Genomic DNA, 22,923 nt, shown 5'->3' on the forward strand with positions numbered 1-22,923 from the left:
CTGTAGTCCTAACTACTGGGGAGGCTGAGTGGAAGGATCACTTGAGGTCAGGAGTTTGCGGCTGCAGTGAGCTATAATGATACCACTGCGCTCTAGCCTGGATGACAGAACAAGACCCTCCCTGTCTCTTAAAACAAACAAACAAAAAAGTAAAATTGTTAAATTTAACTTCATTAAAACTACAAATTTTTGTTCATCAGAAAACCACTTTAAAGAAAATGAAAAGAGGAACAATAATCTAGAGGAAGATAATTGCAATATAAATAACCAAATAATGGTTGATATCAAATCGAGAATGTATAAAGAACCAGAACCAATGAGAAAAAGACAAATACCCTAATAGCAATATGAGCGAAAGACATGAACAAATCATTTTACAAACCTGTGATTAGAAAACATAGGAAGAAAAGCTCAAACTTACTACTGCTGAAACAAAGAAAGAAACTCAACATGTTCTCTTGTACATTATTGGTGAGAGTGTAAATTAGTAATTTGGCATTCTCCTGTTAAATTGTACACTCACATACCATTTGCAGATACAGACTTGACTCGAGAAATTTTAGTACTTGTGTGCCTGAAGACACATTAAAAAATATTTTAAAAACTGTTCATAACAAAAATGTGTAAATTGCCAACAGGAAAATAGATAAGTAAATTATAGCAAACATACACATAATGGAATATCATACAAAAATGGTAATTTCACTTGGCTAATTATTTATTTATTTTCTTAATCCTTGAATAACCCTAGAGATAAAGGTGGAGGGCTGCTAGAAATGCAAAGAAAAATTAAGTGCCACCCCCCCACAGGGTCCTGCACCTCCGCTCCCAGTCCAGCCCTTGGCCTTGCCCTCACACCCCTCCTTCCGAGGTCAGGGTGCACACAGGGCAAGGGATGCTTCTCTGTCTGTCGCAAGATGCCTTAAGAGGTAGCATCAACCATCCCCCTGAGTGCTGAAGGTAGGACATGTGGCCTTGCTGTAACTCAGCTGGAGTCATTTCAGGGTTTTAGCAGGTTCCCCATAAATGAAAGCCAACAGAACACCTTGGGTACACCAGCTTGGGTACAACCCCCAATTGAGTCCCCATCCATGTCCCCCCATGCTGGTGCTGAGGCAGGCACATTCAACAGTTTTATGTTTATTTTCAGAAAGTGATGAAGACAAAAGAAATATATCCAGACACCACTCTCTGTACAATAAATAGCCTCCCCCATTCAAAAAAAGAAAAAGAAAAAGAAAAAACACACACCCACACACAACCACCACAAACAATATCTTGCTTCTTGAGATATGCGCCATTTCCCCCTTTCCAGCCCCTTTCTCTGATCCCCGCTGTGTTTGAGCAGGGGAAGCCCAGGCCAGCCGCCCAAAGTCAGGTGAGTCCTTTCCCTGACCCTGGCTCGCTGATGGTGATAAAATAAGTGTATTTGTTCTTTTTGGATCAGGGATTAACATATACGCCAACAAAAAGGTTGATAGTTACTGTACAAAGGAAGAAAGTGGAGTCTCCTGCTCCCATGTCCCACACCTGACCCCTCCCACCCCTCTAGATGCAAAAAACTCCTTCATGTCCAAGACGTTCTCGTCGTCTTTTCTCCACCTGGAAACCAAGAGCAAGACACAGCACCAGGTAAACAACTGTAGTTAGGGCAGAGGACGGGGCAAGGGGACACCCCTCTCAGGTTTCATCGTGGACCAGGAAGCATCTGGTGAACCCCAAAATCCTTCTTGAGCCCCACTTCCCCAACCAACTACTAAACAGAGAAGGGCCAGAGGGAGCGGGGGCCTTCTCAGTCCTTCATCTGTTTCCCAAATCAGTCGGCATCCTCCAGCCTAATAACACTGTTTCTGTTTCTTTCATCGTGTCATCTTCTCAGTTGGGAAAATAGTTATAAAACTGGCCTTCAGTTTCCTTATCAAAGGGAGAAGGGGCCCCAGCAGGAGAGGAGCTGTCACCACTGGAAGGATAGGGGGACACGCGCCTCCTCTTAGAGTCTCCTTCGCCCAGTCCTGAATCACTGGATTCCGGCCGGATGGGGGCGATCTCAGTCCACACGAAGGGGGGACCCTGGTCCTCTGGTCCCCGTCCCTCTGAGCCTCCAGGGCTGGGTTCCATGGGCAGAGTCCGCATGGGGCGGAACCAGCTGGCCGGGCCCATCTTGGGAGGGTACTGGGGGGCCATAGGCCAGCCAGCTCCGGGTGCCAGGACCTCCTGGCCTCGGTAGTAGGACATGGTGGGCCCAGGGGCAGAGGGCAGGAATGCAGGCTTCATGCTGACTGCTCGAAACTCAGCCTCATAGCTGTGGTCCCGGGGGGCCCCCAGCCAGTAAGGCTGGGGAACCACATCCTTCGCCTGGCCAGGAAGGTCGGGGTAGAAGCGGCTGGGAACAGGATACTGGTTGGGTAGGAGAGGAGAGTAGTGATCTCCCCCAAGGAATTGACAGTTGGGTCCAGGTGGGGAGGGGATGCTGTTGTCAACAGATGCGTACATGCTAGAAGAAAATAGAAGGCAAGAAAACGGGTCACAAGCAGAACCAGTCACCTGTGAGCCTACCTGTTTCACACATTCCTTCCCTGCCCCTCCTTCCCTGGCCTGCCCACCTCTAGCACCTGCCCCCACTCTCCTGTTCTCAGGGGCAGGGAGAGGATGTGTCTCAGGAGGGACCAAAGCTGAGTTGAACCCAGTGGCACTTACGACTCAAAGTTCTCCCGGAATCCTTTGGCAAAGGGGTTATTATCAATTTTCAGCTGAGTAATCTAGAGAGAAGGGAAATGGAGTCACCTGAGTCCTGAGTCTGGGGTTCGGGAACTTTCCAAATCCCTCCCAAGGAAGACAGTGGGCCCCACTCTGCCCTCCTTCCCACCGGGGCTCAGGCAGCCCTCACCTCAGCATTCTGGTAGGCAGTCACGGCAATGAACTGGGTTTCTTGGAAAGTAAAGATATGCGTGTTGGAAGCATTGCAGGCTGCCTCTGGTTCTCCGTCATTCACCTCAACGATATGCAGCCGGGGCTGGTACTTATGGAGGGACTGGAGCACAATCATCTGTAGACAGAGTGAGACGGTTGTAGGGGTGTGGAGGAGGGACTTCAAGGATCCCATCACCCCCACCAACAGCTGGCCCCACATGAGGCTAGCAAACACCCTGAGGTCATCCTGTCCATTCCCCTGCCCTACCACCATGTAACTTCCCCCAAGCTTTCCAACTCCAGTGTCCGGACTCTTTGGGGCACCAATTCTAGTCTCTTGCCCCCTCTTCTACCTCCAGATGTCAATTGAGACCAAGGTATCAGCACAAACAGGGCTTTTAGGGCAAGGGCACTTTTTTTTCTTTTTTCTTTTTCTTTTTTTTTTTTTTTTTTTTTTTTTTGACATGGAGCCTCTTTGTCACCTAGGCTGGAGTGCAGTGGCATGATCTCAGCTCAATGCAACCTCTGCCTCCCAGGTTCAAGCAATTCTCCTGCCTCAGCTTCCTGAGTAGCTGGGATTACAGGCGCCCACCACCACACTTGGCTAAATTTTGTATTTTTAATAGAGACGGGGTTTTATCATCTTGGCCAGGCTGGTCTTGAACTCCTGACCTCGTGATCCACCCACCTCAGCCTCCCAAAGTGCGGGGATTATGGGCGTGAGCCACCGCACCCAGCCAGCAAGGGCACTTTTAACAGGATTGTTCAACCTAGAGAAACTCGGCATCTATTCCCTGGGACCACAGGGCCAAACTCTGTGCCTTTCATGGTGCCGGAGCAAAATGGCAACCCATGATTTGGTGAAGAAACCCTGAGGCTGGGTTGGCCTGTGTGGTCTGAATATGACCCCTGTCCAAGATTCAGCTTCATCCCATCTCATCTTCCTCCCAAGGTGAGTGAGAAACAGCCAGAGTTTAGGAAGGAAGAAAAATGACCCTTCCTTTAGGACAGAAGAAAACGAATCTTCCTTCCATTAGGAAGGAAGAAAAAATGAACCAAACTGGCCCCACAGGACCCTTGTGGCCTTGGAGGTCTCAGATCCAAGGTGGGGAGCAGCACGAGGCTACCTTTTGAAGAGCAAGTCCTACCTGGGTCACATTGTTGGACGCCCCCTTGTTGTTTGTGAGCTTTAGTTTCCCAAATGAAACTTCCTGGCGCATCCAGTGTGCTCCCGTGTTGGGGGAATCTGGGTGGACGTACAGGCGGTTTCCTGTGGACAGTTCACCTCTTTGACAAGCAGCCCCCAGAACAGAACCCTGGTGATGTGGGGCTTTGCTTGTCCCGAGAGGGACGTAAGGAAGGACGCAGGGGGAGAACCAGGCAGGGAAGGGTAGAGGACTCAAGAGAGGACAGGCTAGAGCAAAGCAGGAAGCCAGAAAGAGGTGGGATGCAGTGGCTTGGGATGGAGTGGGAGGGGGATTAAAGGTCTAGGAATTAGGGGTAGGGGCCTGAGGGGCCCACCAGGGGGCGCCCAGTCCCAGTGAAACAGAGCCCTCCGCTCCCAGGGGTCGCGCACCTGGCATGCTGCCCTCGGCCTTTCCACACTGCACCCACTTGCCGCTCTGGTACCGCCAGTGGTGCTGGTCCACCAAGACCACGTCCACAAACATCCTGTAGTGGCTAGTGGGCTCCAGCCCAGCCACTGTAAATGACAGGAATGGGAACATCCGCCTGGAGAGAAGAGAGAAACCCCCCAGCACCCATCAGCTCCAGCTCGACAGCCAGTCCCCCCTGCAACAGCGCCCAGGCATCAGTGGTGTGCTGTAGCCGGCTTCCTCCCACTTACAAGAACCAGCTGGAAGGTGTTTAGGGAGTTCGCCAGCCAGTGGTTAAACACAGCCATAATTAAAAATTAAATTATATAAACTTGCAATGCAAGACATTATATTAACAGTCAAAGTAGGCCGGGTGCAGTGGCTCATGCCTGTAATCCCAGCACTTTGGGAGGCCGAGGTGGGCGGATCACCTGAGGTCAAGAGTTCGAGACCAGCCTGGCCAACATGGCAAAAGCCTGTCTCTACTAAAAAGTACAAAAAAAAAAAAAAAAAAAAAAAAAAAAATTAGCTGGGTGTGGCGGCAGGTGCCTGTAATCCTAGCTACTCAGGAGGCTGAGGCAGGAGAATGGCTTGAACCCAGAAGGCAGAGGTTACAGTGAGCTGAGATCGCGCCACTGCACTCCAGCTGGACGACAAGAGCAAGACTCCATCTCAAAAAAAAAAAAAATCAAAGTAATAAAAACTCAAAAATCATCCCTGCCCAGTTATTTTACGACGTTTTACTATTGTCTGCGCTGTCGAGGTTACTTCCATCTATCACAGCTGCATGGAGGACGTACTAAATCACCGTGCACTGTGCGTCTCTTCCCAGCTCTGCGTTCAATGACTCACATGAGTCGCTTGAAATCATCCATAGCAGGAGTATTTACACCACAGGGATCAGCAAATACTACAAATTAGAGCTTTTTAAAATGTTCTTTAGGACAGTCAGTTGCTCGACATCTACCTGCACACCCTTGTCTCTAACCTTAGCTGCTTCCTAGGAGGGGGCACCAGCCAGTTCTCTACAGGCAGTTCCTGGAAGGTCCTCATGCCTCAGTTCCCCACCCACCCTCTCTGCTGTGGCTCTCACAGTGCTAACACACTCCCAGCCCCATGACACCCACTCACAGGCCCTCCCTCTCCCATGCTGCTGGGTCTGCCACCTGCGGTATGGCCTACCCTCAGCCTTCAGAGAAGTTGCACACATCCTAGTTGAACAGGGAGCTTCCCATCCACCTGAAAGAAGGCTCTATTGAACACAGGGCTCAAGCTCAAAGTCCTTGTTTGCAGGAAAAGTAGAGGAAGTTAGGGGGTGGGATGCTGTATGATTCTGCAATCATGCCAGAGTAACAGATTCAGAAAAGAAGCACTCTTCTACCGTCACCATCTCCACCACTAACACCTTCACTACCCCCATCACCACCACCGCTACAACCAGCACCATCACCACCAGCAGCACTGTAACCACCCATCACCACTATCACAGCCACCGACACTATAACCGCCCCTCCACCATCACAACTACCATCATGATAACCACGGTCTCCACCAGCACCAGCACACGCACCACCACTACAGCCACCACCTTCACCATCACAGCCACCAGCACCAGCACGGCACTCACCACTAAGGCAGCTGTACTAATTTCACCGGGTCACAGCTTAACAGTACCAGCACAGGCACCACCACTACAGCCACCACCTTCACTCTTCATTACAGCTACTCAGCAGCAGATGTACGTGCCAACCACCAACGTTTCACCACCCCCAAACTCCACTGCTCAACCAAAACCTACCCACTCTCAGGTATCTACTATTTACAGTTAATTTACTTTACTACATATAGCTATCAGTAGTAGTATCGGTACTCCACTAAGTATAGCATAATTAATTGTGAATTATTTATAGCTACTTGCTGCAGGTACGGCACTACTGCTAAGTATAGCTAATACTCTTTCAATTGCCATATACCAGTAGTAGTAACTATAAATTACAGCTACTCACACTAAGAAGCTACTAATTTTCACTGCTTTTCAGCAGCTACTAGTAATTGTATGGGTAATTGCCTAATTTGTTATATACTAATTTTCATTGTCATATATTATACCAGTAGCAGTAATTATATGTTCATACCACTCTTTCAATACATTTGGAAAGTTACCTAGTAGTATCGGTACGTACTTACTTAAGAAGCCGCTTATTCTTCACTACATTTATTTCAGTTACCAGTAGTAGTAATTTCGCAATTGTAAATTCATCACTCAGTACTTGTTCTATCACTAGTTTCCAGTGATTCTAGTTTTTCTTTTCGAATACAAGTAGAAGAGCAGTTTTCAGAATGGCAGAAGCTAATCCTCATCAGAATTACTTTTCATTTCCACACTTCCCCCTCCTCTCATGAGAAGCCCTGAAGGATGGGGAAAAAGGGGCCTATCAGTGAGTCAGGAAACCTGGAGGAGGGGGGGTTCCAGGGGCCTAGGAACTCTTTTTGAGGGATTTCTAATCCCCAGAGGTCCCCAGGACAACTTCCCTAGCAACCTTGGGAAGGTGTCCTAGAAGCGTGCTGTCACACGGCTGTCTTCCCCTGGCTTTCCTGAGTTGAGAAAAAAAGATTACTACCCTATGGCCCTGGAGAAGTTAATTCTCAAACCAAATCTCAGTTTCTTTTTGAAATGGAGTTTCACTGTGTCACCCAGGCTGCAGTGCAGTGGCGCGATCTCAGCTCACTCCAACCTCCACCTTCCAGGTTCAAGTGATTCTCCTGCCTCAGCCTCCCAAGAGCTGGGACTACAGGCATGTGACACCACGCCTGGCTAATTTTTGTGTTTTTGTAGAGATGGAGTTTCACATTGGCCAGGCTGGTCTCAAACTCCTGACCTCAAGTGATCCACCCGCCTCAGCTTTCCAAAGTGCTGGGATTATAGACGTGGGCCACTGCTCCTGGCCCAAATCTCAGTTTCTTCACATGTAAATGAGGAGTCTAACTCCTGTCCATCTTTTCTCTGAAAGCTGTTAAAAAATTTGATGCAGTGAGCCGAGATCATGCCACTGCACTCCAGCCTGGGTGACAGCAAGACTCTGTCTCAAAAAATAAAAGTTTGAAAGATGGCCCGGCACTGTGGCTCACACGTGTAATCCCAGCACTTTGGGAGGCTGAGGAGGGCAGATGGCCTGAGCTCAGGAGTTCGAGACCAGCCTGGCCAACATACTGAAACCCCGTCTCTACTAAAAATACAAAAAAATTAGCCGGGCGTGGTGGCGTGCACCTGCAGTCCCAGCTACTTTGGAGGCTGAGGCAAGGAGAATCGCTTGAACCTGGGAGGGGAAGGTTGCAGTGAGCCAAGATGGCACCACTGCACTCCAGCCTGGGCAACAGTGTGAGACTCCGTCTCAAAAACAAAAACAAACAAAAAAATGTTATTTCAAATTTTATATTTGAAGAAACTGACGCGCCGAGAGGTTTGGTGACAGTCCTTGGTGGAAGAGCAGAGGTGAGGTCTTCTGACTGAAGAGTGCATGCTGTGGTCTGTGGTCCCCATTTCTTCATATTAATTTTTCTTTTTAAATTTTTAGACAGACTTGCTCTGTCCCCCGGCTGAGTGCAGTGATCTTTCTTACCTTTTCCACTGCAACCTCTGCCTTGCAGGTTCAAGTTTATTTTCCTTATTACAGGTGCCAACACTGTGTTTACATTTAAAAATTTTTATAGATGGAGTCTGGCTTCATCAGCTTCAGGTTGGAGGCGGTATGCCAATCTCGCCTGCCTGCAGCTCCACCTCCCGGGTTCACGCCCATTCTCCTGCCTCAGCCTCCTGAGTAGCTGGGACTACAGGCACTGGCCAATCGCTACTCAGGCTAATTTTTGCATTTTTAGTAGAGACAGGGTTTCACCGTTCGATCTCCTGACCCAGGATCCACCAGCCGGTGCCTCCCAGTGCTGGGATTACAGGCGTGGAGCCACCATGCCCAGCTTTTTGTGTGTGGGACAGGAAGCCCGCTCTGTTGCCCAGGCTGGAGTGCAGTAGCTGACCTGGGTTTCACTGCAAGCTCCTGTCCCAAATGTCCACGCTCATTCTCCTGCCTCACCTCCCCAGGCTGGGACTACAGTCACCTGCCAGCACGCTAAGTTTTGTACTTTTAGTAGAGACGGGGTTTCACCATGTTGACCAAGCTGGTCTCGAACTCCTGATCTCAGGTGATCCACCCGTCTCGACCTCCCAAAGTGCTGGGATTACAGGGGTGAGCCACTACGCCCAGCCCATACTGATTTTTTTTTAAGAGATGGAGTCTTGCTATGCTGCCCAAACTCTACTCAAATGCCTGGGCACAGGTAATCATCCTGCCTTGGCCTCCTGAGTCACCCAAGTGGGGTTATAGGTGCTCAGCTCATCCTGTTTTTATCACTAGTAGAGGGAAATGGAGGAGACACAGGAAGAGGCTGGGGAAAAGGGAGAGGAGAAAGGAGATCTTGGTTTCTCCCTAAAAGTCTAGAATCACCACCAGCTGGAATCCCAAAATAGCCCCTGATTTACATGACACTTTGCTGGGAAGGAACCGAGAGTGGTGATGGGTCTGGTGCCAAGTTCAGCCTTCCTAAAAAACCACTTACCATCCCACCCTGATAAGACAAGGTCCAAGACCCCAAATTCTTCTGCTGGCCCTAAGAACTAAGTAGCCTTGGGATGGTTCACAGGGTCGTCATACCTCTCCCAGATTCAGAGCTCCTGGCACAGGTTCTGCTTCACTGTAACTAAGTGCAAATTTAAAAAGCAAGGAGATAGATAGTTCTTCTCAGTCATATTGGTGAATGTTTAAAAATTGATAATATTGGCTGGGACTGGTGGCTTATGCCTGTAATCCCAGCACTTTGGGAGGTCGAGGCGGGTGGATCACCTGAGGTCAGGAGACCAGCCTGGGCAACATGGTGAAACCTCATCTCTATTAAAAATACAAAAATTAGCCAGGCGTGGTGGTGCACACCTGTAATCCCAGCTACTCGGAAGGCTGAGGCGGGAGAATCGCTTGAATCCGGGAGGCGGTGGTTGCAGTGAGCAGGGATCGTGCCACTGCACTTCAGCCTGAGCAACAGAATTAGACTCTGTGTCAGAAAAAAAAAAAAGTGATAATATCTACTGCTGATGAGGCTGTGGGAAAGTGGGTCCTCTCACAGACTATTGGTGGGGGTGTCAATTGGTAGCACCTTTTCGGAGGATATTCTGGCAATGTGTTGTACCTACTAAAGTGCAAAATGTGCTCGGGCATCAAGGGACCTCCTCGTCTACCAACCTAGATCCACTTAATAGACTCAGATGGCCACTGGCAAACAGCCAGACAAAAAGCAAAGCTGCAGCCTAGGCAACATAGTGAGACCTCATCTCTACAGAAAATAGAAACAATTAGCTGGACACGGTGGTATGCGCCTATAGTCCCAGCTTCTCAGGAGGCTGGGTTGGGAGGATTGCTTGAGCCCAGGAGGTCGAGGCTGCAGTGAGCCATAATCGCACCACTGCACTCCAGCGTGGGTGACAGAGCAAGACCTTGTCTCATTAAAAAATAAATTAATTGGCCGGGCGCGGTGGCTCAAGCCTGTAATCCCAGCGCTTTGGGAGGCCGAGATGGGCCGATCATGAGGTCAGGAGATCGAGACCATCCTGGCTAACACAGTGAAACCCCATCTCTACTAAAAAAATACAAAAAAACTAGCCGGGCGAGGTGGCGGGCGCCTGTAGTCCCAGCTACTTGGGAGGCTGAGGCAAGAGAATGGCGTAAACCCGGGAGGCGGAGCTTGCAGTGAGCTGAGATCACGCCACTGCACTCTAGCCTGGGCGACAGATCGAGACTCCGTCTCAACAACAACAACAAAAAATAATAAAAAATTAATTAATTAAAGTTGTTTTCACTTGCCCCAAGAGAAATGAAACCAGTTAAGCATGCTTAAGCCTAAAACAATTTCTTTTTAGCTGGGCACAATGGCTCACACCTGTAATCCCAGCACTTTGGGGGGCTGAGGCAGGAGGATTGCTTGAGATCACAGATTCGAAACCAGCCTGGGCAACATAGTAAGATTCTGTCTCCATAAAAAATAAATTAAAAAAAAAATTTAAGATCTGAAAAGTTAGGCCGGGTGCGATGGCTCACACCTGTAATCCCAGCACTTTAAGAGGCTATGGCAGGGGATCACTTGAAGTCAGGAGTTTGGGACCAGCCTGGCCAACATGGCGAAACCCCGTCTCTACTAAAAATACAAAAATTAGCTGGTCATGGTGGCTCGTGCCTGTAATCTCAGCTACTCGGGAGCCTGAGGCAGGAGAATCGCTTGAACCTGGGAGGCACAGGTTGCAGTGAGCTGAGATCGCACCACTGCACTCCAGCCTGGGGGACAGAGTGAGAATCCATCTCAAAAAAAAAAAAAAAAAAAAAAAAGTTATCGACTAAAGTTATCTATGTGGGAGGTCCAGGTCCACTTCCTGGTCCATGAAAAATATTACAAATAAAAAAAATTAAAGTTCTTGGAGTTGGGAATGTGGAGACAAGAAAAAAATTGTAATGACTGTGAGGGTAGCAAGGATAGTGTGGGACTGAAATTGTTGTTTTACCAACCTCTATCTTCACATGCACAGATCCAAATGCAAATTGAGCTTAACACAACACAGCTACCCAAAGTTATCTTAATTATTATAATCAACCCATCACACCCAGAAAAGTGGGGATTGCCAGCAATTAATACACACCCACACACCCACAGAGACACAGGCCTCTCTCTTCCTCTACTGAGAATGTCTACCATCAACTCTTATATACTCGCCAACACATTCGCTACAGACACGCACTGCCACACAGAAACCCTCGCACAAGCCTGTATGGGGCATTATCAGGCTGCCCCAAATCTCCAGACACAAACGTAGACACCAAAGTCTCCCATTGGGCCAATACATTGCTTTGTTCTCAATTCCCCTCTCTCTGTCCCATCTGAGCTGCCTTGATCAATCTCCGGCCCCAGGAATCACCACCTGTGCCCCGCCCCATTTCTGCCCATTGGGAAGAGTGTGCCACTGGTGCTGATCAATATCGAGGGATAGATCCAGGGTGGGTGGGAGAGGAAGAATCCGGGACGGCGTGAGTCAGCTCAAGGCAAAAAGCCGCGGGGCTGTAGGTGGGCCTGGGGTGGGAGAACTTTTCAAAAAGGAAGAAAGTCATGGGTGATGTGGTATGACTGGTGGGTCACTGGAACCCACAGAGGGATAGGCCAGCCCACAAAAGCAGGAGGACGGAAAGGAAGCTGTGCTATGAGCCCAAAAGCCTGTTTTGAGAGGAAATGGCCACTGACTTTCCAGATCTCAGGAGCCCAAGCTGAGAAGGTACGGAGGTAATCTGGGGCTGGTGGGACTGAATTGGGTTGGTGTGTCCTCTGTCCCCTTCATGGCAGCGTGGGGCCTCTGAAGCCTGATCCAAGAAAAAGCACCAAAAGAAACAGTGAGGAGCCACTGCCTCCTTCAACAGGGACTCTACGTTGCCCAAAGTGGCCCCTCAGAATGGAGCAAAAAGTGTGAGGATTGTAAAATACACACACACATTTGTGAAGCAATCAGAGAAGCTTGGTGATATTTAGGAAATTCTTTTCAGGTTTGCTAATGGTATTGCATTCATTTAAAAAAGTCATTTTTAGAGGTGCAGAGATAAAATAATATCTAGAATGTACTTAGTAATTACTATATTACTAATATAGTTGCAGACAGAAAAAGCAAAGTGAGGATGCAGAAACAAGATTGGACCCATACTGACAGCTGTGGAAGCTGGGTGATGGAAGTCTGTTACATTTTTCTGTCCATGTTTGTATGTAGTGGAACTTTTCATTATAAAAAAATGTAAGTGTATGTATCTAAAAGGGGGACAAAAAAACTTGTCAAGTGAGAATTACTCAGCAGGAACACCAAGGAAAGGAGGCCATGGGAGTAGAGATGGCGATACACACTTCGAGAATCATCCCCTCAAGTGCCTCCCTGAAGTGCTCTACAGCCTCCCTGAAGCTGGCTCTACAGGCAGAGCGGCAGCCCCCTAACACTGGCCAACTCCCTAATGTGTTGGCTGATGCTCCATCCATCCCAACCCTCAAGACTGGCAGGGGGAGGCAGAGGCCTGGCAGAGGCTGTGGGGAGACCCCAGCAAGGGCCCAGGGTGGGAAGGCCTCCTGACCACACAACGGAGTGGAAGGTTAAGAGGCCCCACTTCTGGTCTGCTGTGTGATGGAGTGCAAGCCACTAGCTGTCCCTGCAACTCAGTGACCTCAACTGTAAAATGGGGAGACTGCTTGGCCTACCTAACGCACAGTGAAATAATGGAAGTGAAAGCACTCTGAATGCATTGGGGCCTTCGGAGAGCGTGGGTGGCTGTTTTTACTGGTGGCCGTAGGGGGCCAGAGAAAGAAACCCAGGCAAATACCATCTGGGCTCTAGTGCCAGCTCTGCCTGCAATGAGTGTGTTGTGTGACCTTGGTAGAGTCTCTTGCTGTCTCTGGGCCTGTTTCCCTGTCTGTGCAGTGAGAGGGACAGGATCTTCTGGGTCCCTTCCAATTCAGACACATTGGGACCAAAAGCTTGGGCTGTGTCTGGGTATACCCAAAGGGTGACTAGGGTTGGGGGGAGCAGAGAGGAATTATCAGAAGGCTTAGGAAATGAAGGCTGAGCTATCAAAGAACATGCCAGCTTTCCTGGGTTCATCCCAGGGAAAGTGGAACAGCTCAGTAACTTGAAGCCAGTTGTGGCTGGCAACAGGTTCCTCAGTCCCAGGCTACCCCACAAAAATCATCTGGAGGGAAGAAGGTTCCAGCAATGCCCAGATCGAATACCAACCCCTGGGGCCCAACATGGCCTTCTCCCTCTCCCCTCCACCCCAAGCCCCACATTTGGTATCCACACCTCCTGGACCTCAGACCCAGTGTCCCAGGTCCACCAATGACAACAGCCCCTCCACACTGGTCCTCACCGGTCCCCTGCTCACATGGGCCCCACTGGGAAGGGTAGGTGCACACAGCCCATACCAGACACAGCCCACTCCGGGAGTTGCTTACTAAACAAATACCACACAAGTTGCAGGTTTCTGTTTCTTTCCTTGTGCAGGAGGCTCTATCCGGAAGCAGCACCCTCAGCCCCAAACTCTCCCCATCACGCACAGGGCTCAGGGACCCCGAGCCATGGAGCCATAGGACTCCCCTTCCCCACTTCGCCAGGCTGAACCAGTGAATATCTGGACAGGAGTGTGGCGAAGGTTTTCACTGGACCAGCCTCAAAGGGTGCAGTGTGGGGTTGGCCACCAGGCTGGACCCCTGAGTGAGCTTCATCTGCCCAGGCCCGTGGGCGTTTGTGCCTGGAAGGGATCTGTGCCCCCTACAAGCTTTACCGCCACTCCCCCCCATCCCCATACACACACACACACACACACACACACACACACACACACACCAGACATATGATCTCAAAGTAAGACCGGAAAGGAAACTTGGCGACTGCTTCTCCATGTCACCAAATCCCAGTCTCACCCCCTACACACACACACACACACACACACACTACCACCACCACCACACCACCACCACCACTACTAAAGCTGACCTGAGCACACGAGCAGCAAAGGAGCCGGGGAGGTGGACGCAGTGAGCCCAGGAAATAAGGGGTTCCCTTCCCCTCCAGTTTCCCACACAGGAGGCCCAGGCGTCCCGTCCGCGCAGAACACAGGCTTTCACTGCCCGCTGCGGCTCCTCTCCAGTAGAGAGTGGGGCAGGGGCGCACACCAATTCTGGGTGAAGCCACAGTCACCCTTTCCCTAAATCAAGGTGACTTCTCACTGCTCCGTACTCACCCGTCTCCCTTGTGAGTCCTCTGGCTGTTGGTGCAACAGCCTGGGCACAGACGCCCCTCGGGAGCTTTCCCTGTCCTTTCTACAACCCCACTCCCCTGTCTCCTTACGCTGAAGTCAAAGCCATGAGGGACACGGAGTCAGAAGCACTGTCGAGCCAGAAAAACAGAGTAGACGTTCTTGTTCCGGGCGGGGGCACAGAGGCCCCGCGGGCCGGCGCGCCGCACTCACCGTCCCTGCTTGGTGATGATCATCTCTGTCTGGTGCTGATTAAACTTGGACCACAACAGGTGGTTGTTGAGCGCGACTCTCAGTTTCCCCGACACCTCCAGCCCCGCGGGTAGCGCGTAGTCCTCACGCGGCCCCGGGTAAAGCCCGGCGCGCGGGTCCGGGGCGGCGTAGCCCTCGCCCGGCTGGTAGCCCTCGGCGCCCGCGGGCGGCGGGAAGGACTCGCCCGCGCCGGGGAAGCCGGCCGCCTGGGGCCGCGGCGGGTAGGCGTAGGCGCCAAGGAAGCGGCTCGGCGGGGCGGGCACCAAGGCGCCCCCCGGGTAGGGCGACCCCAGGCTGCCGCCCCCGCGACGCTCGGCCGCGTCCTGAGCACCCGGCTCCGGGTAGAAGTAGCGGTGCTGCGGGTCGGCGCCAGGCTCCCGGCCCTCGTCGCTCGCCGGCATCGGCTCGGTGCCCGTCAGCATGTCTCCACAGCCCAGCTCCACGATGCCCATCCGGGGCGGGCTGGCACCTTCCCGCAGCCGTCGAGGACCCGCCCCTCCGCGCGCGGAAGCAGGCGAGAGGGTCGCGTGGGCTGGGATGGGCAGGGGGCAGGGGGCGGGGGCCCCGAGGGCCAGGTGGGGGACCCCACCGGAGCCCGGGCTCTGACGCCTGGCTTCTGCGCCCGCGTGCGGCAGGCGCGCGGCAGCTCTCAGGCTTCCTCTCCAGCGGGCCGCTGTCACTAGAGTCGCGGCGCTTTGCTGTGGCTTTATGAAGCTCTCCGGCTCCCCCCACTCAGCCACCTCGGCCCTGCTCCGCCTCGCCCCACCCCGCCCTCTCGTGGCTAATACTAGGCAAATTCTACGCTCTTAGCGAGGACTGCAGGGCCCCCCACGGTGGAGACAAGCGAGAGCCCGTGCGCGCTCACCCTGTAGTTCGAAGACCTTGCTTTCTGGGAGCGTCAGCTCGGCTGCCTGACACACCAGCCCGTGGCTCTCTTCTGGACCCTCGGGGAAATTCAGCCTAGCTTTGAAGGCTCAGTTCAAAAGCCCTCTCCTACAGGAAGCCTTCCGAGATGGCCCAAGTGGGACTCTCTGGGCCTTCTCTTAGCACTCAGAGGCTCGGGGCACGGGCACACAAGAAGCAACTTTGACCATGAACATCCAACTGATCTTTATTGATACCTACCGTGTGCCCAGACTCTGTGCTAAGTGACCTTTCGGGTTGCCCTCTTTCTCCTCACCAGAGGTCCACACGTGCTGAGTTGGCTGCATCTTGTAGCTCTAGCCCTGGGGGCATACCTGGAACCTGATGGACACCAGGAAGAGTTCCTTAAAGCGCACTGCATCAGCAGCAGCCAGGGGTTTGCAGGGCCCTGAGCTGAGCCTGGCCGGGCCCACAAAAGCTCCCCCACCCCGCATGGCAGTCATGGGCACTGGAAGTAGCATTGGGCTGCCAGTGCTGAGAGTCCCAGGTCTGGCTCTGCCTAGCAGGTATATGTGACCCAGGCAAGTCATTTTCCTTGCCTGAAAGTCAACCTCACGTGCCTCATCCATAGATTGGGGGAAATAAACAGATCTACTTTTCAGGGGGGCTGCAAGCCTTACATGAGAGGGTGTACGTGTGCAGCACTTTCCAATCTATTATTATACCTGGATGGAAAAGCTGCTTTGAACAGATTCAGAGCCGGCTGACAGGAAGGAAACCCACCACATGCTCTAAAGGGCTGCCTCGGAGATAGGACGACGGAGACTTTTCTTTCTCCATCTTCCTTTTATGTTAACTAGTGTATTAGACTCCTTTTATGATGAAAACTATCCGTTCCCCCCCGCCAATTGAAAATAGCATCTTTGGGAGTTTTCCTGTGTATGAAGATGAAACATACGTATATAGGAAATTTAAGTAGCACAGAAAAGTAAAAACAAGACTGTATAAATCACCCCAAATTCCACCCCCTAAAGGCAAACAGGATTAACATTTCAGTGAACACCCTCCGAGACGGCACTCCTTATACACTCTCTGTCTCTGTCTTTTGCACACATGCACAAATATATAATTTATATAAACACTACACATGCTGCTTTGTAATGTGTACTTTTATTCACTCCACAAGGTGTCATAGAATATTTTGCATATCGATATATAAAGATTTACATTTTTAAGAGTACTTTGAAAAATACCTTAATATTTTCTTCATGTTAAAGTTTAACTTCTCCTCTTCCTACCCTCACCCCAGCCCTCCCCAGTTCTCCCCTGGGAACTGGCCCCAGCTCTACACGTCTGTCCCAGCCTGACAGGGCTTCACCCTTAGGGGCCCATGGGGACTCTCTGCTCCCAAATAGAGCTGAACCAAGAGGCAGGTTGGCAGGCAAAGGCAAAGCTGGGGACTCCAGGAGGTGGGCATGACCCAGGGAGGGTTGGGAGAGAGAGAATCACACATCTTTTGATGTTGGAGACCGGATACATGACAGTACCAGAAACACAGGACTGGACTCCTCCTCAACACCTTACCCACCATTTCTCCATACCTTAAGGAAGACGGAAGTTTCTACCTGATGTTCAAAGTGGGACAGCATTGCTTGGAAGAGAGGGTGACCTTGTGATCCTTCACTACTTTTAGGGAAACATGAGAGCTTTCAGTAAGACCCTCGTGAATGACTAATTCTCCAGGAGATGTGAAACTGTTGAATGCTGACACCTCTTTGCGGGACATTTTTGCTCAGTGCTTGGCTGTTGAAGATCAAATGGAGTCTTGCTCCTTCCTCTCTCTCCCCCTCCTCTTTTCCACACTAATCCTCAGGTCAAGTGATCTATCCCTTTGCCTCTGAACAGGATGACATGAGCCCCCAACCCAGCTTTCTGGGGCAGGTGGAATTATGAATCTCAGAATCAGGTGGTCCTGGGGCCGTGCCTCTGGAGGAAGAGGAAGGCTGGGGTGGTCTCTTTAGAACCTGACAGGCTGTTATAGGGTCTTACAGCCTGGTTCCTCAATCCCAGATTTCTCACCCCCTCTTTCCAATTTCTTCCACCCAAAAAAGAAAGTGCTTGTGAAAAGCGGGGGCTGAGTGGCCCTGGTGTCACTGCTGCCAGTCCCGCCCCTCTGCCAGCTTGGGTGAGAATAAGGGCCCTGGCAGTGACACCTTCTCCTCCAGCTGCCACTTCACTCTTCTCCAAGGCCCTGGGGCTGGAAAGATGAGAAAAGAAGAGCGAGGAGATGAGGCCCCCTGGGATCCCCTCACTTCCCCATGACTGCCCCTCCAAGACCGTCACTATCCCATCAATACAGGGAGCATTTATGAGGCTGGCCCTGGTGAGACAGGAGTGAAGAAACACAAGGTAACTGTTCAGGAATGAGAGAGACATGACCTCCAACCAGCATCACATTTTATGAGACAGGGTGGATGGTAAATATTTGAAATGGAATAAGACACCAAACTCACACACTGCATTTGTGGCAGAGCTGAAGCTAGAACCCAGGTATCTTGACTCTCAGGCCAGTGCTCTTCCCACAAGAGTGAGGGAGAATCATACTAACACTAGAAAAGGTTTAGAAAACATAAAGGTTTTAGAAAACAGAAAAGGTTTAGAAAACAGGCTGAGCGTGGTGGCTCACACCTGTAATCCCAGCACTTTGGGAGGCTGAAGTCGATGAATCACTTGAGGTCAGGAGTTCGAGACCAGCCTGGCCAACATGATGAAGCCCCATTTCTACTAAAAACACAAAAATAAACTGGGCATGGTGGGCGCCTGTAATCCCAGCTACTTGGGAGGCTGAGGCAGGAAAATCGCTTGAAACCAGGAGGCAGAGGTTGCAGTGAGCTGAGATCGTGCCACGGTGCTCCAGCCTAGAGACAGAGCAAGACTCCATCTCAAAACAAAAACAAAAACAAAAATTAGCCAAGTGCGGTGGCTGGCCCCTGTAATCCCACCTACTCAGGAGGCTGAGGCAGGAGAATCACTTGACCCCAGGAGGAGGAGGTTGCAGTGAGCCGAGATTGTGCCACTGCACTCCATGCTGAGTGACAGAGGGAGACTCGGTCTCAAAAAACCAAAAGAAAAAAAGAAAAAGAAAGAAAGAAAGAAAAGGTTTAGAAAACAGAAAAGAAAATCATCCCTAATCCCACAGCCTAGACGCTGGTTCTCTCCATGCTGTTGTCCTCTGCAAACATTCAGGGCTTCCTTTCAAACTGTTTCCCATGAAGACTCAAAATGAGAGAAGCTCCCCAGAGGTCACACAGCACTTGCTTCACCTGCGGGCTGCAGACTGTGCCAGGAAGCTGTGACAATGTGGATTTCTGGGACTTGCTTCTAGATATTCTGAGGCCCAGGCCTGTGGCAGGTCTCTAGAATCTGTATGTTTAAGGACTCCAGGTGATGCGTCGGACTTCAGGGAGTCCATGCACCCCACTCCCAGGCTCCCTCCCGTTTTGCTGTCCCACCTCCAAGTCCCATCCTGTGAGTCAGTGTGCCCTGAGCTTGCTGGGTATGCACAGTGAGGGCGGTGGTGGAGGTTTTATGCCTGAGAAGGGTGGCTGCAGGCATTGAGATTTCCTTATTAATGCTCTAGGACCAGATGATTCCTCACCCCAGAGTCTACCAGCCACCTGGGTTCTCTCCTGAAAAGGTATGGAGTGCCGAGCTCCCTAGGCATCTGGAAGCCTCTTGGATGGGCTTAGTGGGGCAGCTGGGGAGGAACGACTATTACTGGAAACTGTTTTTTTGTTTTGTTTTGTTTTTTGAGACAGGGTCTTGCTCTGTCTCCCAGGCTGGAGTGCAGTGGTGTGATCTGGGCTCACTGCAACCTCTGCCTCCTGGGTTCAAGCAATTCTCCTGCCTTGGCCTCCCGTGGTAGGCGGGACTACAGGCACATGCCACCATGCCTGGCTAATTTTTTGTATTTTTAGTAGAGATGGGGTTTCACCATGTTGGCCAGGCTGGTCTAGATCTCCTGACCTCGTGATCCGCCCGCCTCAGCCTACCAAAGTGTTGGGATTACAAGTGTGAGCCACCGAGCCCAGCCTACTGGAAACTGTTAGTGGAGCATGGCATGGCACCAGGACCCAGGATTTCCGCCCTCCACCCTGCTGGGCAGAGCCTTAGAGGCTGTGAAAGGGTAGACAGTAAAAGAGAGGGGGCAGCAAGTTGGGGAGGCGGCATGAAAAGAAAGAGAGAGCAAAGTGAGAGGCTTAGGGTACATTTCTGAAAGAATGATTTAGAGCCAGAGAGGGACAGGGACCACAAAGTCAGAGACCCAGATCGTGACTCAGTGGGAAAGTCTCAGGCTGGGCCTGCGAGAGGGGCATGAAAGAAAGGAGACAGAGAGAGATGGGCCAATGGGAGGAAAATCTGCAGAGGCAGAGAGGCCTGGGGGTGCTGGAGCTGGGGCAAAGAGAAACGGAGTGGGGAGACTTAGTTGGGTGGCTGGGTTGGAACCTGAATCCCAACACTTACTGGCTGTGTGACCTATTAAAGTATCTTAACCTCTCTGGTTTTCTTGTCAGTAAATGGAGCTATCAGACCTCTGCCAGGACTAACTGGGTCTGTCGTGTGAAGATTGAGGGGTGCTGTCCTAAGGCTGAAACAAAACAGAGGCACAGACTGTGCTAACCCCTCTTTCCTCTACTCCCAGCCACCTACAACTGCCCTTTCCTCCCTCTGGCTTAGTGGCTCATCCACGAAGTGTCCTTCAGGTCCATTCTCAGCCTCCACTCAGGGCCTGGGGCCAAAAGAGAGCCCCTGTGTTCATAAGACTCCCATCTTAGAAAGGGACAGGCTTGGCCGGGCACGGTGGCTCAAGCCTGTAATCCCAGCACTTTGGGAGGCCGAGGCGGGCGGATCACGAGGTCAGGAGATCGAGACCATCCTGGCGAACACGGTGAAACCCCGTCTCTACTAAAAAAAATACAAAAAACTAGCTGGGCGAGGTGGCGGACGCCTGTAGTCCCAGCTACTCCTGAGGCTGAGGCAGGAGAATGGCGTGAACCTAGGAGGCAGAGCTTGCAGTGAGCCGAGATCCTGCCACTGCACTCCAGCCCGGGCGGCAGAGCGAGACTCCGTCTCAAAAAAAAAAAAAGAAAAAAAAAAAAAAAAAGAAAGGGACAGGCTTCCCCTCCTGATACCCATATACCATTCCCTGGGTACCTGAGGGCTGGATAAGCCAGGCCCTTGGAGATCTGGGATCACAAAGATAAATTAGTCCCTGCCCCCAAAGAGCTCCTAGCAAGGTGACCCCAGGGGCCAGAAATCTCAAGCCCCTCAGCCCTCTTGCCCCTGGGGTGTAGACTCACAACACACCACGTGCACACACGCCATCATCCACGCATGTGCACATGCAGCCCACGCAGAGCTATGCTAGGGAAATCTCTGCGATCCAGTCCCCGCAGCCCCATCACCTGCTCTTGCCCCACATCCAGCATCCCAGAGCTCCTTCAGCATCTGACTCTGCCCACCCCGTGCGCCCTGAATCCCCTCCCCCTCTGGGCCCAGACTGCCAGTCCTTCAGAGGGCATGGCCGGAACCATCGGATTAACAGCCAGAGAGGGGGAAAGGGGAGGGACAAGCACCTGTAGAATCCCCCCTCCCTGTGACAGCTGCGGGAGTTCCGAGTCCCGAGCACCCAGCACCAGGCGGTCAGTGTGAACACAGAACAGAGGGCTCTTCCCAAGGTCAAGGGCTCCAGGCTCTCATCTGCAGGCTGGGTCACCCTTCCCCACGCACATACCCTTAAGCTTGAGCAGCCCTTACCCCTGGGCTCCAGGCCAGGCCTGGGTGCCTTTCAGTCCTCCTTCTCCATGGCATCTTATTTTCAATCATCTATCCTCTCTCTATCTCTAGCTGCTCTCACCCCCGCCCAGCATTTCACACAAGACCCACATCCCCCACCCACACCCACGCATGCAGGAGGCCGCCCCCGCTGCACTCCCAGGCTAGGGTTCCTGCGCCCTCCTGAAGGGATATTCAGACGTCGGGTACTTGGGTAACTCTGTTATCAAGGGGGCATGCCAGGGTATGGATGGGCAAGCCCAAGCTTCAGGAGGCCCCGGGGAGAGGCTGTGCCCCCACCCTTCCTGGGGAATCTCAGCAGACAGGCCCTTAATCTCAGGCAGGAAGAAGGGTCTGGTTACCAGGAATTGGGGGGGAGGGGAGGAAATATCCAGGGCTTTGGGTAAAAGGAGCTGGGACAGGAGGGAAGAAAAAGAAGAGCCAAGGAAAAGGGACCTGGAGGGAGGGCGCAGGCTGAGGGGTTGGTTAACCTCCACGCTGCCAAGCTCCTCTCTGCTTCCCATCTTGCCATCTTGGCATGACTTCCTGGCACAGTCAGGCTCTGCCAGACCAGGCCTCGCTGTCCTTCAGAGGGCCAGCCACCCCCTGGGGCCTCCTCTCTCCCTAAGGTTCTCTCTGGCTTCCTGGGATCTGTGGGCAGCCCTGTGTGCCCGTGTCTCTCAGGGCTCCTGAGTGTCTGGGTTCCTCTGGTCTGATTTGGCCCCTCTCTGGGTCCCCATGTTTTTGCCTGAGTCTTGTGTATCCTCTTTATGTCCACTCCTATCCCTGGGACCTGTGAGAGGTCTGCACGCTGGTCCTGAGTGTAGGTTATGTGCCTCTCTCTCTGTCTCTGTATCTGTTACCTGTGGGCCTCGGAACTTTCCTTGTCTCTGTAGCGTGTTTGTGTCTGTCTCTGCATCTTCATGTCACTGTCCATGTCTCCAGGGCTATCCAGTGCTCCATGTATCTCCTGCATGTCTGTCTGTCTGTCTGTCTGTCTGTCTGGGACTAGGCCCCATCTGTGAGTTGGCTCTGGCCTTCCTGTGTCTGGCCTAGAGCTTTTTGCCTTGTGCACCTGGTTAATGTCGCAGGGTGCGGGTGAGACAGAACAGACTTACGGACTTGGCCAGGGATAAATGAGAGAGGAAGAGGGAAAAGGGCATGGGGGGTACTGGGGGGAAGAGTCCCATTCCCAAATGGTGCCCGAAGCAAGCTGCCCAGCCCTGAAATGCCAGGGTGAAGCTCTATGTGGCCAGGGGGAAAGGGAGAGAGGGCATGGCAGGGAACACACCTGCCTCCGGGCTGGCAGCAGAGTTGCACAGAAACAGAAACAGACGTAGTTGGTACATGGAGGTAGGCCCTCTACACACCAGAAACAGGACGCAGACACAGGTGGAAAGGCAAACATGGAACTCTAGGTTCTGATCCTGGCTCTGCCACTGGCCTAGATCACCTTCGGCTAGGCCCTTTCCCTCTGTGTGCTGCAGTTTTCTGCTCTGTAAAATGAGACAGTTAGCAAGGACCATCCCCTAGAATTCCGTTAGAGAGCCAGAGTGACAGAAGACATCCCTAAACCCAGGACAGAAGACTAGTTG

The 22,923-nt window shown here is 51.8% G+C and overlaps 1 protein-coding gene across 1 annotated transcript; it reads right to left on the bottom strand.

Annotated features, from left to right (window-relative positions):
• Nucleotides 1-1,127: 1,127 nt before the first annotated feature.
• On the bottom strand, nt 1,128-15,317 carry TBX21 (T-box transcription factor 21). The gene is made up of 6 exons (XM_021929127.2): nt 14,591-15,317; nt 4,487-4,641; nt 4,059-4,180; nt 2,888-3,046; nt 2,698-2,759; nt 1,128-2,494 (listed from the first exon to the last, which is right to left on the bottom strand). Exons 1-6 carry the CDS (start codon nt 15,079-15,081, stop codon nt 1,876-1,878), a joined length of 1,608 nt encoding a protein of 535 aa, XP_021784819.1. The 5' UTR covers nt 15,082-15,317; the 3' UTR covers nt 1,128-1,875.
• Nucleotides 15,318-22,923: the final 7,606 nt, after the last annotated feature.

The sequence above is a fragment of the Papio anubis genome, chromosome 17, assembly GCF_008728515.1.
Source record: "Papio anubis isolate 15944 chromosome 17, Panubis1.0, whole genome shotgun sequence".
Classification (NCBI taxonomy): domain Eukaryota; kingdom Metazoa; phylum Chordata; class Mammalia; order Primates; family Cercopithecidae; genus Papio; species Papio anubis.

What these genes read in the sequence shown, in the direction of transcription:
- TBX21 (XM_021929127.2), bottom strand. Translation starts at nt 15,081, where the DNA reads ATGGGCATCGTGGAGCTGGGCTGTGGAGACATGCTGACGGGCACCGAG. An exon ending in GGCCGAGGGCAGCATGCCAG is followed by an intron (nt 4,181 to 4,486) that starts GTGCGCGACCCC and finishes AACTGTCCACAG; the next exon opens with GAAACCGCCTGTACGTCCAC. An exon ending in CTGCCTACCAGAATGCTGAG is followed by an intron (nt 2,760 to 2,887) that starts GTGAGGGCTGCC and finishes CCTTCTCTCTAG; the next exon opens with ATTACTCAGCTGAAAATTGA.